Below are 17717 nucleotides of genomic sequence, written 5' to 3'. Positions count from 1 at the left end.
AGATGAAATTCTACAATTTTCTTTAATAAGAGTATCTAAATGCTAGCTAAGCTTCTTTGATATATATCTCCTTTTCAAGTAAAAAAGTTCATTCTAGAACTTTAAGTACCCCCTTCTTCCTGTTATTTTCAGAGTGCCTAAAAAAGGGGAGAGTGTGGGGATATACATGATAAGAACAAAGATTTGCTCTGTAGTTGTTAGTTGGTATAATCAATTTCTACATGACTAACGTACCTTCAAATATTTACTTCTTAAAATACTATAAATGTATCAAGCCACAGATATTCATCACTAGAGTCATATTTAAAAGAGTTTCAAATATGTCTTAGAGCAACGACCTTTCAAGCCATCAGGTGATTATATGTTCATCTTTAAAAATGTGCCTGCTATAAGTGCAAAAGCACCGGTCTAAAGTCTAGTCTGGGACAGTCAGCAACTAGAGAAGACTAAATGAATGCTAACTAAGAACTACACTCAGGCCCGACCAGTGTGGCTCAGTGGTTAAGCACTGACCCATGCACCAAGATGTCATTGGTTCGATTCCTAGTCAGGGCATCATACCCAGGTTGTTGGCCAAATCCCCAGTGGGGGGCATGCAGGAGGCAGCCAATTGATGTTCTCTCTCATCGATGTTTTCATCTTTCTCTCCCCCTCCCTTCCTCTCTCTCTAAATTCAATACAAAAAAAAAATTTAAAAAAAGAAAAAAAGAACTAGACTCAGGAATAACAACTGTGGTCCTCGAGTGCCTCCCTCACATATAAAGCCAGCTTCTTCCAGCTATAAGTTTCTTGGAAAAGACTACTGCAGCTACCAAAAGTTCCCAGGAGATCCTCTGAAGTTACATGTTAAGAATCCAGAACTGCTATCATATCTTCTCCACTTCTAAAGACTTTTATTTTATTTTATTTTATTTATTTATTTTTTTAATCCTCACCCGAGGACATTTTTCCATTTTTTTGTACAGACAGAGTGGGAGGGAGAGAGGGAAACATCGACGTGAAAGGGACACATCGAGTGGCCGCCACCCGCACGACCAACCAGGGCCGGGGACAAACTGCAACCGAAGTACGTGCCCTTAGCGGGAACCGAACCCGGGCCTCTCCGGACCGCAGGCCGACGCTCTAACCGCTGAGCCAAACTGGCCAGGACTATTTTATTTTATTTTATTTTAAAAAGAAGACTGCTGCGCCTTGGCCGGTTTGGCTCAGCGGTTGGAGCGTCGGCCTGCGGTCCAGAGAGGCCCGGGTTCGGTTCCCGCTAAGGGCACGTACTTCGGTTGCAGTTTGTCCCCGGCCCTGGTTGGTCGTGCGGGTGGCGGCCACTCGATGTGTCCCTTTCACGTCGATGTTTCCCTCTCTCTCCCTTCCTCTCTCTCCCTCCCACTCTATCTGTACAAAAAATGGAAAAATGTCCTCGGGTGAGGATAAAAAAAAAAAATTTTTAAAAAAAAGAAAAAAAAAAAAAAGACTGCTGCCCTGGCCGGTTTGGCTCAGCGGTTGGAGCGTTGGCCTGTGGACCAGAAGGTCTCAGGTTCGGTTCCCGCTAGGGGCACATACCAAAAAATAAATAAATAAATAAAAAAAGAGAGCCTTTAGCCCTGGCCGGTTTGGCTCAGTGGTTGGAGCGTCGACCTGCGGTCCTGAGAGACCCGGGTTCGGTTCCCGCTAGGGGCGCGTGCCTCGGTTGCAGTTTGTCCCCGACCCTGGTTGGTCGTGCGGTGGCGGCCACTCGATGTGTCCCTTTCACGTCGATGTTTCTCTCTCTCTATCTCTTTCTCTCTCTCCCTCCCACTCTATCTGTACAAAAAATGGAAAAATGTCCTCAGGTGAGGATAAAAAAAAAAAAAAAGAGAGCCTTTAAAAAAATTCAAAAATTAAAAAAATTAAAAATAAAAAGAAGACTGCTGATTTCCCTAGGGGTTGAAAATCATGTCAAGTTTCTCCCACAAACTCTTCACAACTATTTCCAATGCAAAACAGACTTCTTATATGTCCCCAGTGCCCTCTGCTCCATTAGAGTTCAACTGAATTTTAAATCTGTATTTGGTAATTTTCATAGAGTAGCCTCAATAATATATTTAACATATTACATATAGTTATTACTACAAAGTACAAAAAATGTCCTGGTAGCAATGTGTCACTCTCAAAACCAATATTAAATCACCTATTTTCAGAGAACTAGGTGTACTAACCTATGCTTTCTTCTCCTTCCTTCTTTTCTGTCAGAAGAGTTCTTGTCATGCTGAGCTTCTTCATTGTATGGCATTTATATTTTAGCATTGTTTTATTGTTGCCTTCTGCATCCACTAGAACATAAAATGACCTCAATTATTATACTGCTTAATGCAGTATGATAAAATGCAAAGCAAATAAAATAATCATGGTAAGCCTCAATAATTCCACTTTAGAGAGTTAGACTAAATAACTTCCTGTCTAGACAGTGGAGTAAATTCAAGACTTAACTCATCCCTTCTGCTCCAAGCACAGATAAATGACAGATAAAATACTTACATAACAACTGAGGGCACAACTGGATTCAAAACAACAAACAGCTCCAGGGGACACCCACACAGACCTATAAGTGAGATTAAAGCTATGGGCCTTCTAGGCTCTAGCCCATAAGTAGGAAAGTGGAGCCAGAAATCTGGCTTTACAGGATACTGAGGTTTAAAATTCTACCACAGAAAATGAAGGACCACCGGCTGGTGTGGCTCAGTGGTTGAGCGTGGATCCATGCACCAAGAGGTCACCATTTGATTTCCGGTCAGGGCATATGCCCAGGTTGTGGGCGCAGTCCCCAGCGGGGGGCATGCAGAAGGCGGCCAGTTGATGTTCTCTTTCATCGATGTTTCTATCTCTCTCTCCCTCTCCTTTGCTCTCTCTAAAATCAACACAAACAATTTTTAAAAAGAAAAAGAATATGGGCTCTGTGTTGGCCCATGTGCCGAAGGGTTGTAGGTTCAATTCTCAGTCAAGAGCACATGCCTGGGTTGGGGTCATTTCAGGAGGCAACCAATCAATGTGTCTCTCTCACATCACTGTTTCTCTTTCTTTCTTTCTCTTTCTCTCCCCCCCCCCCCTTCCACTCCCTCTAAAAAATCAATGGAAAAATATCCTCAACTGAGGATTAACAACAACAACAGAAAAGAACATGGGCTCTTGCCCTGGCGGGCTGGTGTGGCTCAGTTTGTTGAGTGTCATCCCATGCACCAAAGGTCTCCAGTTCAATTCCTGGTCGAGGGTACATGCTCAGGTTGTGGGCTTAATACCAAGGTTGAAGGCTTAATCCATAGCCAATCAATGTTTCTCTCTCACATCAATGTTCTCTCTCCCATCCTCTCTCTTTAAAAAATCAATAAAGCCCTGGCAGGTTTGGCTCAGCGGTTAGAGCATTGGCCTGCGGTCCCGAGAGACCAGGGTTCAGTTCCCGCTAAGGGCACGTACCTCGGTTGCAATTTGTCCCCGGCCCTGGTTGGGCTGTGCGGGTGGCGGCTACTTGATGTGTCCCTTTCACGTCAATGTTTCTCTCTCTCTCTCTCCCTCCTACTCTATCTGAACAAAATATCAAAAAAAAAAAAAAAAAAGTGTCCTCGGGTGAGGATGAAAAAAAATAAAATAAAAAATCAATAAAAACATTAAAATAAAGAACATAGGTTCTGGAGCAGACCATCTGGGTTCATATCCTGACTCTGCCTCTTACTTTGTATATGACCTTAGGAATGGGAATGCTATTTACCTCTCTGTGCTTTAGGTTTTTTTCCAATATAAAATGAGGATAACAGTGGGGTCTACCTCATAAACTTGTGAGGATTAAATGAGTTAACACATGTAGCATTAAGAATAGCATCTGACGCCCTGGCTGGTTTGGCTCAGTGGTTAGGAAGTTGGCCCACAGACCAGAGTCTTGGGTTTGGTTCCCGCTAAGGGCACAAACCTCAGTTGCAGTTTGTCCCCAGGCCCAGTTGGGGTCATGTGGGTGGCAACCAGTCAATGTGTGTCCCTCACATTAATGTTTCTCTCTTCCTCCCTCTCTCCCTCCCGCTCTATGTGAAGATAAATGGAAAAATGTCCTCAGGTAAGGATAAAAAAAGAAAAAGAATAATATCTGAGCCCTGGGCAGTTTGGCTCAGTGGTTGAGCATCAGCCCAAGAAACAGTGAGTCTTGGATTCGATTCCAGTCAGGGGCACGCATACCTCGGTTGCAGTTTGTTCCCGGCCCTGGTCAGGGTCATGCAGAAGGGAACCAGTAAATGTGTCCCTGTCACCTCAATATTTCTCTCTCTCTCCCTTTTTTTTTTTTTTTTATCCTCACCCGAGGACATTTTTCCATTTTTTGTACAGACAGAGTGGGAGGGAGAGAGAGGAAGAGAGAGAGAGAGAGAGAGAGAAACATCGATGTGAAAGGGACACATCGAGTGGCTGCCACCCGCACGACCAACCAGGGCCGGGGACAAACTGCAACCGAGATACGTGCCCTTAGCGGGAACCGAACCCGGGTCTCTCCAGACCGCAGGCCAACGCTCTGACCGCTGAACCAAACCGGCCAGGGCTCTCTCTCTCCCTTTTTACTCCCTCTCCCTCCCTCCTACGCTAACTGAAGATAAATAAAAAAATATCCTTGGGTGAGGATTAAAAAAAAAAAAGAATAGCATCTGACATACAGAAGGCATTAAATAAGTTTGTAGATATCACCTCACACCTGCTAGAATGGCCGCCATCAACAAATCATCAAACAACAAGTGTTGGCGAAGGTTTGGAGAAAAGGGGACTCTAGTACACAGCTGGTGGGAATGCAGACTGGTGCAGACACTATGGAAAACAATATCGTGTTACGTCAAAAATTTAAAAATTGAACTTCCATTTGACCCAGTGATCCCACTTCTAGGAATATACCCTAAGAAGCCTGAAACACCAATCAGAAAGAATATATGTACCCCTATGTTCGTAGCAGCACCATTTACAATAGCTAAGATCTGGAAATAGTCCAAATGTCCGTCAGTAGACGAATGGATAAAAAGCTGTGGTACATATACACAATGGAGTACTATGCAGCTGTAAGAAAGAAAGATCTCTTATACTTTGAGATGACATGGAGGGACCTGGAAAGTACTATCCTAAGCGAAACAAGCCAAGCAGAGAAAGACAAATATCACATGATCTCACTTATTTGTGGAGTATAATGAACATAACAGTCTGAGGAATGGGGTAGTTTCAGAGACGTGGAAGTGGGGTACAGACTGACAATCCCCTGAAGAGGGGGTGGGGGGGAGAGATAAACCACAGAACTTATATGCATGTATGTATGAACAATGGACATGGACATCAAAGGTGGGGACAGAGTGGGGAGGGAGGATCAGTGGGGGAGGGGAGAAACATCTGTAACAAAAATAAATTAATTAATTTTTAAAATTAATTAATTAAAATTAAGTAAGTTTTCGTAGAAATTAAAAATTACTGGTGAAAATGGAAGCAACCAACATATCCATTAACTGGAGAATAAATTGTGGTACAGTCACAAAAGGAATATTAAGAAACAGGGAAAACTTAGTTATATATATATGAGCATGTATAAATCTCAAAGCACATCTCTAATTGAAAAAAGATTACAGAATGATATGTATAATATGCTATGATTTATATATTTGAAAATATACAAAAATGCTATTTATTTTTTGTGCATAAATACATAAGTAGCCCTGGCCGGTTTGGCTCAGCGGTTAGAGCATCGGCCTGCGGTCCAGAGAGACCTGGGTTCAGTTCCCGCTAGGGGCACGTACCTTGGTTGCAGTCCGTCCCCAGCCCTGGTTGGGTCGTGTGGGAGGCAGCCATTCGATGTGTCCCTTTCACATCGAGGTCTCTCTCTCTCTCTCTCTCTCTCTCTCTCTCTTCCTCTCTCTCCCTCCCACTGTATCAGAACAAAAAATGGAAAAATGCCCTCGGGTGAGGATAAAAAATAAGTAAATAAATACATACATAAGTAATATAAAATCATGTATAGGAAAGAAAAATACCAACTTCAGGTAAATGACTGTCTGAAGAAAGAGGAAGAGAAAATAAGTTTGGAAAGGGGTATACAAAGGGCTTCAAATATATCTGGAATGCTTTTTTTTTTGGTTAATCCTCACCCGAGGATATTTTTTCCACTGATTATTTTTTAGAGAGAATAGGCGGGAGGGAGAGGGAGAAACATAGATGTGAGAGACACACATGGATTGGTTGCCTCCCACACAACCCAGACTGGGGCTGGGGATCGAAACAGCAACCCAGGTACGAGCCCTTGGGCTGACCTCTAACCACTAAGCCAAACCAGCCAGGGCTGGAATGCTTTTTGACTATCTGGCAAAATGGTAGAATTTGATACAGCTAGACAATGGATACATGAAATGTTTAATTAAATTTTTTGAAATGTTTAATTTTAATATTCACTGTATATAAATATGTTTTCTTTATTTATTTTAAATATTTTTTATTGATTTTTTTTTTTTAGAGAGATAGGGAGAGAGAGAGAAACATCGATTGGCTGCCTCCTGCATATACCCTACTGGGGATCGAGCCTGAAATCCGGGCATGTGCACTGACCAGGAATGGAACCAGGACCTCTCAGTCCATGGGATTATGCTCAATCCACTGAGCCACACCAGCCAGGCCTTAAATATGTTTTAAATATTTCATAGTAAAAAGATTTATCACAGTAATTAATCACTTACCATGTTCAACATGTTCTTCAAATATAACACAAGTCCCAAGAGTGTCTGCAGAAAAATTTAAAGACAACTTGCTAAGAAATAACAGAGCTACTTTCTCTGAAAAGAATATTAAAAAAAGAGTTTCGCTCTGGCCAGTTTGGCTCAGCGGTTAGAGCGTCGGCCTGCGGTCCGGAGAGACCCGGGTTCGGTTCCCGCTAAGGGCACGTACTTGGGTTGCAGTTTGTCCCCGGCCCTGGTTGGTCGTGCGGGTGGCAGCCACTCGATGTGTCCCTTCACGTCGATGTTTCTCTCTCTCTCTTCCTTCCTCTCTCTCCCTCCCACTCTATCTGTACAAAAAATGGAAAAATATCCTCGGGTGAGGATAAAAAAAAAAAAAAAAAGAGTTTCATCTGACATCCTCCTACCTTCATACTCTCCAGCAAATACAGAGCTGTCCACTTGCAGAATGGGCCTCTCGGTGTCAATTCCCTAAATCAGAATATAGGATCATAAAAAAATCATTATCAGAAAAAGCCCAGGGGTTGAGTAAAATGGGTGAAAGTGGTCAAAAGATATAAACTTCCAATTATAAAATAAGTCAGTCCTTGCCCTGGCTGGTTTGGCTCGGAGGTTGGAGGTTGGAGCTTTGGCCGGAGGACCCATGAGTGACGGGTTCATTTCCGGTCAAGGGCACATACCTAGGTGGCAGTTAGGTTCCCCACCCTGGTCGGGTCATTTGGAGGCAAGCAATCGAGGTGTCTCTCTCACATGGATGTTTGTTTCTCTCTCTCTCTCTCCCCCCCTCCCTCCATCCTACTCTATCTGAAAATCAGTAGAAAAACATCCTTGTGTGAGGGTAAAAAAGAAAAAGAATACCATAGCTCAAGAGCGGAGTATGAGGTCTTTGAAGTCTTTTTTTCTTTATAGATGTTAGAGAAAGAGGGAGAGAGAGAGAAACATCCATGAGAGAGACCACTGATTGGCTGCCTCCTACATGCCCCCCACTGGGGGTCGGGCCCACAATCTGTCTGGAATCGAACCTGGGACCTCCCCGCGCATGGGTTGCCGCTCAACCCCTGAGCCACAGGGTCGCTGAAGTCTTTTCTTCGTTGGCACCTTCTCTCCCTTCTCCACATTTCACCTGTGTGTGCATATCGGATTATCCTCCCTCCCATCTCACTATCTAAAACAAGGCTCTTTTTTCAAAGCATATCATCCCATTCCAAAATGCCACCTCCTCCAACCCTCCCCCTCCCTCCAGCCGTTCACCCAACGCGCGAGCAGCTGTGCACTTCCTCCGGCCCGCGCCCACAGGCCCCTGTCCGTCTCGGTGGTGGAGTTCGCTGCTTCCCAGCGCGGAGTTAACAGGGCAATCTCCGGGCCCGGGGGCTCACCATTCCTTCTCGTTCCAAATTTAAGAAAAACGTACAGCCATCCCCCAATTCCAGAAGACTCACCAAAAGCTTGCATTTATTTTCACATTTTGACAGAAAGTCTGAATCGATAATGCCTGACAATTCCACCAGCACCAACTGCTCCTGGTGGAAGAAGAGGGGTGAAAATGGTAGCATGCGAGTGGTGTGCAAGAAGGGGCAGGTCCAGGAGCACCCCAAACCCCCTGCAACGACCCCACCTCCGTGAAAACGAAGTCCTGCTTTCAGGGAGAGGAAGCAAGACACGTTCCCTAAGGCGACTGCCTCCACTTCCCCACTCGGAGCACAGTGCGGCAGTGAGAGCTGCGGCCAGCTCCCTCGCCCCCCGCCCGCACCCCCAGGCCGAGCAGCACCCCCAGGCCGAGCCGCGGGCGGCCGCATCCCGAAGCCCTTCCCTCACACAGCCGGCGCGGGCCCCCCGCCAGCGCCCCTGGCACGGGTTCCGTCGCAGCCCCCACTGCCGCCCCTACCTCCTCGTCCCCATCCCCGGACCTCCGCTGCTCCGCAGCCGCCATGATGCCCCCGCTCCCCGCGGCCTCTCGGGACTAGAGGCCCACCACGCCCACCACGGCCGCCATCTTGAGCGCGGCCGCGCCGCCCCGCCCGGCCGCGCCGCTCTGGCCCGGAGACCTAGCGGGAGGCGAGATGGCTGCTCCCGTGCGCATGCGGAGGCGGGGCCGGGCGGGAGCCGTCCGGGCTGGCTTGGGAGGTCTTGTGACCTAGCGATCCTGGGCGCCCGCCCCAGGTGGGAGGAGAGGCCGAGGGCACAGAGAAGGTGCAGCCGGGAAGCCACACCTGCAGGGCAACGGAGAGGCCTTGGTAGCCGAGCCTACTTTCTGGGGAAGAAATTATTAATATTGTAGAGGAAAAACGGGAAAGTAACTTAGCAGGATGACCCGATCATAAATTCCTAACTGGGTGGGTCATGCTGGGTAGTCACACCCCAGGTGTGTCACTTTTTGCTTTTTAAGTATTGATTTTAGCGATGCAGAGGGAGTTGGGGAGAGAGACAAACATCCCAGTGAGAGAGCAACACTGATTGGTTGCCTCCCCTAGAGCCCTGACCAGGGGTGGAATCCACAACCTGGGTATGTGCCTTGACCAGAGTGGAACAGGAACCTTTTGGCGGACCAGTCACGCCAGCCCACTGAGCCGCCAGGCCGGGGCCATATAGCTTTTTATTGATTTTAGAGAGAGAAAGGAGAGAGAGAGAAACATCGATGAGAACATCGATTGGTCGCCTCCTGCACGCCCCCACTGGGGATCAGGCTCACAACCTGGGCATGTGCCCTGACTGGGAATCGAACCAGCCACCTCTTGGTGCATGGGTTTATGCTCAACCCACTGAGCCACACCAGCTGGGTGAGAGTATGATGACTTTTAAAAAGCATTTTCATTGTATATCTTTCAGGTTCTTTCTATTTACACTTTTTTTTTTCCAACAAGAATATGTTCAAACAGCTCATTTGTTTATGTCATCAGTTTGCTTTTCTCACAATACACAGGATTGTTGAGGTTCTTCCATGTTTTCCATGATAAATATAGATCTAGCCCTGGCCATTTAGCCCTGGTTAGAGTGTCAACCCTCAGACGGTAAGATCAAGGGTTTGATTCTGATCAAGCTTGTGCCTGGATTGCAGGTTTGATCCCTGGCCCGGGTTGGGGCTGTGCAGGAAGCAAACACTTGATGTGTCTCTCTCGTACCAATGTTTCTTTGATGTTTTTGTTTTTAATCCTCAACTAAGGGTACTTTTCTATTTATCATCAGATGGGGGGGGAGAAGGAGAGGGAGAGAGAGAAACATTGATGCAAGAGGGACACATCCACTGGTTGCCTCCCACACAACCCCACCAGGGCCGGGGACAAATTGTAACTGAGGCACATGCCCTTGACTGGAATTAAACCCACAACTCATTGGTCCTCAGGCCGACCCTCCAAATGCTGAGCCAAAGTGGCCAAGGCTCGATATTTATTTATCTTTCTCTCTCTCCCTCTCTCCTTTCCACTCTCTCTAAAAATCAATGGAAAAATATCCTCGGGTAAGGATTAACAACAAAAAAAGATATAGATATAGATAATATAGATATAGATATAGATAGATGATATAGATATATATCTACATCATAATTTTTAGTAACAGCAAGATAGTATTTATTGTATAATATTGATATTACACAACACTTTAGTAAACATCTTTGTACATTTTTACCCAATTGTCCCATTAAATGAATAGGAGTTCATAGCTTAAAAAAAAAGTAAAAAGAGCCCTTAACCTGTTAGAAGTTGTGAATTTGAATTCTAGATCTGAAGTGTATTAATTGTTATCTGGGACAAGCTGCTGCACATTCTCAACTTCAGTGTTCTTATTTATTGAGGATAAAAATAGTTATACTTACTATGTATTTTTATTTGAAAATTAGACCATGTATCTAAAAGTACTTCATAAATTGAAAAGTTACATAAATTTTCAGATTTTATTGGGGCAAAGGGAGGAAAAGAGCAATTCGAGCTGAGGAAACAGCAAATGCAAAGGCTTGAAGAACGAAAATATGTGTTTTGAAAGGTCAGGGTAACAACTCAAGATGTCCCTTGCAAATAAACACACCTCATATTTCTAGTTAAGATTATAATTGTTTACTGTGTATGAAGTAATTACTATTTTATTAATTTTTAACGATTTACAAAAGGATAGAGTGAAAAGTAAGCCTTCCCTACCTGTCCTGTTCCCCTTTTTTATAGGCAACCATTTTATCAGTTTCTAATGTATCTTTTCAAACATTCATGTGGTATTTACAAAAACGTGTAAACAAAATCTGTAAAGTAATTTTAATATTATAACATAGCACACAGACTACAAAACCATTCCCTTGTAAGGAAAGAAGACATAGTATTGGCTCCATGGCCTAGAGCTCATGCCCTCTGAAAGTTAGCTTAAAGGTTGAAACCACTCCCAGACAGAAAATAGGAACTTATTTGGCAGAATAACTCATCAACATTGGCTTTGAAAGAGAGAGAAAAAGAAGCCTTTTGGTGACTGGGAGGAATATTCATGGTATATAGTCAGACTTAAGACTTCATTCTTTTTTTTTTAATATTTTTATTGATTTTTTTTTTTTTAGAGAGAGAGGAAGGGAGAGATAGAAACATCGACGTGAGAGAGAAACATCAATCTGCCACTTCCCACATGTCCCACAACAGGGGTGTGTGCCCTGACCAGGAATCAAACCAGGACCTCTCAGTCCTCTCAGTCCATGGGACAACGCTCAATCCACTGAGCCACACCAGCCAGGCTGGACTTCATTCTTAACAGTTTTACCCTCAATCCTAAAAAAATGATAAGGTCCAAATGCCATTGTTGTGTAACTGCAGAAAGCAGAAACCTTATTTTCTTTCTTTCGTTTTTTATTTTTTATTTATTGATTTTCAGAGAGAGAGGAAGGGAGGGGGAGAGAGAGAGAGAAAGAGAGAGACATTGATTTGTTGTTCCACTTATTTATGCATTAATTGGTTGATTCTTGTGTGTGTCCTGACTGGGGATCGAACCCATATCTTTGGCATATCAGGACGATGCTCTAACCAGTTGAGCTACCCAGCCAGGACAGAAACCTTATTTTTTTTTTAATCTGACCTTTTATTTTATTTTGTTTCCTTTGACTCAAACTGGCCTCACCCAGCACCCTGACTTACCGCCTTCCTCTCCCTTACTTAATCATTAAGCCCTCAGGACCAACATCCATCGGTCTTAGAAACAAGGTCCTGGGTCTATTGACTATTGAGATAGAGTTTTTAATAAAATTAAACATAATATATTGGACTCATTTATGTTTTAGCTCTGGACCCAGGAAAGCAGAATGATCCCACAGAACAAATCCTTGTGAAATTAGACCAAACAACTCTATGGCTAACATTAAGACCAGATGCAATGATCAATTACCCCCTACCCCTAGCACCAACCAATCAGTAAAGACCATGACCCTAACTCTATTAGTCACCATGATTAATAATTTTTTTCCTACATAATATATCCCCTGGAAGCCATCAGGGAGCAGGTCTTTGAGCATGAGCTACCTGAGACTCTGGGCATGGCACCATGTCCTTAATAAATCCTTACGTTCTCGGCTGCAAACTCCTTTTTGTGTCTTATTGGACCTTGATGTGCGCAAGCAAATAGACCCCTTCAATCTTGTAATAGCTATATTCTACATTTCTTTTTGCTTTGTTCTTTGTTGTATTTCCCCCCAGATCATATGCAGTATTTGGAGAGACCTCTCCAGTCTTCAGTCCATATTGGTTACTACTGAGATTCCCACGGTTGAAGTCATAGAGATTCTTAAAGTGCAGGGACTCTGTTTCCGCAGAGCATGGGAATCCCTGCTATGCTTGGAATCTAGCCTTTCTAGGCAAACCATAGGTCCTGGCATCTCTCCAGCGTGCTGCGAGGGGAATGAGGGCACACCAATTTACACTCTTTCCCAACCTAAGGAAATCTCCATTTTTTCCCCTTCTGTTTTAAATAAAAGCAGCTCCTTTTCCATCTCAAACATCTAGCATAATTTCTTCAGTGAGTTCAGACTCTAACAATAGACAGGGAAAGGTATGATCTTCAAGTAGCTTCAGCTTTCCATTCTTTAGATATCCCAGACAAAGAATACAAATCGCCTGGCTTTCTGCTTGAAAAGAATAAAGGGGGAAATGTAGGGCATTAGTATCTCCATAAAGTATCTTGCCATATCAATAAACTCTTTTGGAAAAAAAAATCAAACCTGTCTTGCTGGTTTTAAAAGTTAAAGGAATTTGTTCACCCCTAGGTTAATATAGCCTGGGAGCACCAGGGCTCAAAGTGCTCATTGAAAAGGGGTTTGGTGTCTGTGGCTATCCTAGATCTTGTGTGGTTCCTGAGAAATTTCAAGAAAGGGGGATATTTCAAGAAATAGTAAGAGGAGTAATGGACAAACCCTAAAGCCATGTAATGGCTCTGGCCGGGTAGCTCTTTTGGTTATAGATTCATACTAAAGTGCCAAGATTGGGGGTTTGATCCCAGTCAGGGCACATGCAAGAAGCAACCGATGAGTACATAAATAAGTGGAACAACAAATTGAAGTTTCTCTCTCTCTCTCTCCCTTCTTCTCTCTTACTCTCTCCCTCTCTCTCTCTCAAATCAATAAATTAAAAAAAAAAAAGAAGAGGCCTGGCTGTTTTGGCTCAGCTGTTAGAGCATCGGCTTGCAGTCCAGAGAGACCGGGGATCGGTTCCCGCTAAGGGCATGTACCTCGGTTGCAGTTTGTCCCTGGCCCTGGTTGGGTGGTGTGGGTGGCTCGATGTGTCCCTTTCACGTTGATGTTTCTCTCTCTCTCTCCCTCCCACTCTATCTGAACAAAATATGGAAAAATGTCCTCAGGTGAGGATTAAAAAAAAAAAGAATCATATAAAAGACAAATTACAGGTTTTGTGCAGCCACAGTTAGATATAACAGAGAAAAATCTAATTTGGTGGGGAGAAGCAATTGATTTTAATTGTAGTTAATAAGAGGAATCTTATGAAAAAATTCAGAAATATAATTTCTGAGAAATATAAATGGAGTGTTATGCTCAATATTTAAAAGCCTGCCACTAGGAGGAGACAAATGAATTAAAAATTGTTTAATCTACTTTCTTTAGAGCACATTTCCTAAATTAAGAAGAGACTCATGAAAAATATATTTAGTAGCAGAATTCTAATAAAAGAGTCTTTAGTGAGTATTAACATTTTGTTTTAAAAATAAATATTTTTCTTTTTATTTATTTATTTATTTATTATTGATTTTAGAGAGAGGAAGGAAGAGAAAGAAATGAAGCATCAATGTGAGAAACATTGATTGGTTGCCTCCCACATGCGCCCTGACCACGGCTCGAATCCACAACCTGTCTATGTGCCCTAACCGGGAACCAAACCTGCCACCTTTTGGTATACCAGACGATGCTCCAGCCAACTGAGCCATACCAGCCAGGGCATGAAAAAAATTTTTTTAAATCATAGTTTATATCCATGAAGGTCATTTTTTAAAAGCTATATCTTCTCTGTTTTTGTTTGTTTTATTTTTTTTGGTACGTGCCCCTAGCAGGAACCGAACCTGGGACTCCTGTCCTCAGGCCAACACTCCAACCATTGAGCCAAAATGGCCAGGGCTATATCTTCTCTGTTTTATATCTGAAAACTACATGCTAGGCCTGTGGCTATCAAACCTCAGCTTCATAAGAATCACCTAGAGGGCAGATTGCTTAGCCCCAAACCCAGAGTTTCTGATTCACCAGATCTGGTATAGAACAGGATAGAAAACCTGAATTTCTAACAAATTTACAGGTGATGCTGATGCTTCTAGTCTGAGGAACATAGTTTAAGAACCATTGTTCTAGCCCTGGCCAGTTTGGCTCAGCAGTTAGAGTGTTGGCCCATGAACCAATGAGCCATGGGTTTAATTTCGGTCAAGGGCACGTACCTCAGTTTCAGTTCATTCCTGGCCCTGGTCAGGGTCATGCGGGAGGCAATCAGTTGATGGGTCTCTCTCACGACTATGTTTCTCTCTCTTTCTCTCCCCCTCCCACTCTGTCTGGAAATAAATGGAAAAATATCCTCGGGTGAGGATTTAAAAAAAAGAAGAAGAACAATTGTTCTAGATGACTATAGAAGTAAACCATTTGCCAACAACCACACTCGACTCAATATTGAGAACATACTAATTAAAGTATTTCAGTTTGTTAGAAAGTAACTTAGTACCTGAAATTACCATTTTGGAGGGTTTTGAATCCAAAGAAAGCAGTCCAATAGCAGCTCAGCACTACTGGAAGTTATTGGAATGCGTTTTAGGCAATGGTGAAGTTAAATGGCCCAGAGACAGACTGAGGGCAGAGAGACAAGGTGGAGACGACAGAGTCCTTCTCAACCAAGAGCACAGGTACCCTATATGAAGCACTGGATAAACAAAAATTGTTCCCAAAGCATCATTTTGGCTCACTGACCAGTAATTAAAAGCATTCTTTTAATGTTAAGACAAAAAATAGATGAAGGAGGGTGCAAAATCTGCATAATTTTTTTTCAGAAATTGCCCCTGAAGTGGCGCGTTGTTCCAGAGGCACTGCAATACCCTCTATGAGCAGCATGGATGGCGCAAGCTCCTATTCCATCTCTCTGTTCCTAAAATCCATTTACTATGTTGTCCTCAGACAAAGGGTGTATTAGATGTTAAACTGATAAGAACAGATACTTACACTGGATCTTAGCCAAAAGGTCAAGAAAAACTTGCATAATGCATAACTTTTTTGGGGGTGGGGGGGCAGTTGGTTAATCCTCATCTGAGGATATTTTTCCATTGATTTTTAGATAGAGTGGAAGGGAAGGAGGGAGAGAGAAAGAGAAACATCAACGTGAGAGAACCACATCATTTGGTATCCTTCTGCACGACATCAACTGGGGCAGGGGATCGAACCTGCAACCCAGGTACGTGCCCTTGACTAGGAATCGAACTTATGACCTTTTGGTCCATGGGCTGATGTTCTAACCACTGAGCAACAGTGAGATATATTAATTGCCATTTTATTATTCATGTTTTATTTATTTATTTATTTATTTATTCATTCATTTATATTCTTCTTTTTTTTTTTTCTTTCTTAATCCTCACCTGAGGACATTTTTCCACTCTTTGTTCAGATAGACTGGAAAGGAGAGAGAGAGAGAAACATTGACATGAAAGGGACACATCGAGTGGCTGTCTCCCACATGACCCAACCAGGGCTGGGGACAAACTATAACCGAGGTACGGGCCTTAGTGGGAACCAAACCTGGGTCTCTCTGGACCACAGGCCGACACTATAACTGCTGAGCCAAACCGGCCAGGGCTATTTATCTTCTTCTTAAAAAAGAAGTGGTTGGCTCAGCGGTTGAGCATCGGCCTGTGGAGCAAAGAGTCCCAGGTTCGTTTCCCACTAGGAGCACGTACCATAAAAAAAAAAATCTATCAATAGTTACTTTATTTATTTATTTATTTATTTTTTTATCCTCACCCGAAGACATTTTTCCATTTTTTGTTCAGATAGAGTAGGAGGGAGAGAGAGAGAGAGAGAAACATCGATGTGAAAGGGACACATCGAGTGGTTGCCACCCACACGACCCAACCAGGGCTGGGGACAAACTGCAACCGAGGTACATGCCCTAAGTGGGAACCGAACCCAGGTCTCTCCAGACCGCAGGCCAGCGCTCTAACCGCTGAGCCAAACCAGCCAGGTCAATAGTTACTTTACATACAAATGGATTAGATGTTCCAATTAAAAGATATATGGTGGCTAAATGGATAACAAAACATGACCCTTACATATGCTGTCTACAAGAGACCCACTTCTGATCAAAAGACACACACAAACTGAAAATAAAGGAATGAAAAAAATATTTCATGGAAATGGAAACAACAACAAAATAGTTGGGGTAGCAATACTTATACCAGACAAAATAGACTTTAAAACAAAGGTTACCACACTGGCCGGTTTGGCTCAGCGGTTAGAGCGTCAGCCTGCAGTCCAGAGAGACCCAGGTTCAGTTCCTGCTAACATCACCTACCTCGGTTGCAGTTTGTCCCCAGCTCGGGTTAGGGTTAGTTGTGTGGGTGGCAGCCACTTGATGTGTCCCTTTCCCGTCGATGTTTCTCTCTCTTCCTCTCTCTCCGTCTCACTCTATCTGAACAAAAAATGGAAAAATGTCCTCGGGTGAGGATAAAAAAGTAATAATAATTAAAAAAATAAAACAAAGGTTAGCGCTGGTCGGTGTGGCTCAGTTGGTTGGGCATTGTTCCGTGCACTGAAATGTTGTCAGTTTGATTCCCGGTCAGGGCATATGCCAAGGGTTTCAGGCTTGATTCCTGGCAGGGGTTATGCAGGAGGCAGGTGGTCGATATTCTGGTCTAACACTGATGTTTCTCTCCTTTTCCTTTTCTCTAAGAATCAATAAAAAAAAAAAATTAAAACAAACAAAAAAACAAAACAAATGTTATTACAAGAGACAAAGAAAGACCCAGCAATTCCACTTCTGCGTATTTACCCAAAGAAACCCAAACATGAAATTGAAAAGACATATACATCCATATATTCATTGTTAACATTATTTACAATATTTATTCATCTATTGCTCATCAATAGATGAATGAATAAATAAATTCATCCATGAATTATAATTCATCCATATAATCTTATACTCATATAATCATATAATCTTATTCCATATAATAGAATATGACTCAGCCATAAAAGAAAGAATGAAATCTTGCCATCTACAACAACATGGATGGACCTAAAGGGTATTGTTTTGAGTGAAAGAAAGACAAATGCCAGATGATTTCACTTATATGGGGCCTCTAAAAAACAAAATAAACAAGCAGAACAGAAATAGAATCATAAATACAGAGAACACTTTGATGGCTGACAGATGGGAGGGGCATTGGGGGATGGGTGAAAATGGTCAAGGTAGTAAGAAGTACAAATTGGGCCCTGGCCAGTTTAGAGCACCAGCCCACAGACCAATGAGTCGCGGGTTTGATTCTGCTCAAGGGCACATACCTCAGTGCGGTTTGTCCCCA

At 43.2% G+C, this 17717-nt stretch overlaps 1 protein-coding gene, 1 long non-coding RNA gene and 1 other non-coding gene across 3 annotated transcripts in view; all 3 read right to left on the bottom strand.

Annotated features, from left to right (window-relative positions):
* RPF2 (ribosome production factor 2 homolog) overlaps nucleotides 1-8675 on the bottom strand; it is a 51395-nt gene extending 42720 nt beyond the window's left edge. Inside the window, exons 1-4 of the mRNA XM_036249019.1 lie at nucleotides 8590-8675; nucleotides 8144-8224; nucleotides 7112-7175; nucleotides 6708-6752 (exon numbers count right to left, since the gene is read on the bottom strand). Of these exons, the coding sequence (XP_036104912.1) occupies nucleotides 6708-6752; nucleotides 7112-7175; nucleotides 8144-8224; nucleotides 8590-8603 (204 nt within the window). The 5' untranslated portion in view covers nucleotides 8604-8675. The remainder of the gene's footprint in view (nucleotides 1-6707; nucleotides 6753-7111; nucleotides 7176-8143; nucleotides 8225-8589) is intronic.
* Nucleotides 2260-4737, bottom strand: LOC118621656. Its single transcript, XR_004957751.1, has 3 exons — nucleotides 4700-4737; nucleotides 2512-2575; nucleotides 2260-2306 (listed from the first exon to the last, which is right to left on the bottom strand). It is a non-coding gene; the product is annotated as an uncharacterized LOC118621656 (long non-coding RNA).
* A 6531-nt stretch (nucleotides 8676-15206) lies between the features above and the next one.
* LOC118622173 lies at nucleotides 15207-15395 on the bottom strand. The gene has a single exon (XR_004957981.1). It is a non-coding gene; the product is annotated as a U2 spliceosomal RNA (small nuclear RNA).
* Nucleotides 15396-17717: the final 2322 nt, after the last annotated feature.

This window comes from Molossus molossus, unplaced genomic scaffold, assembly GCF_014108415.1.
Source record: "Molossus molossus isolate mMolMol1 unplaced genomic scaffold, mMolMol1.p scaffold_m16_p_8, whole genome shotgun sequence".
Lineage (NCBI taxonomy): Eukaryota > Metazoa > Chordata > Mammalia > Chiroptera > Molossidae > Molossus > Molossus molossus.
Note: the sequence above shows the minus strand (reverse complement) of the source record. Positions and strands in the feature narration are given on the sequence as shown.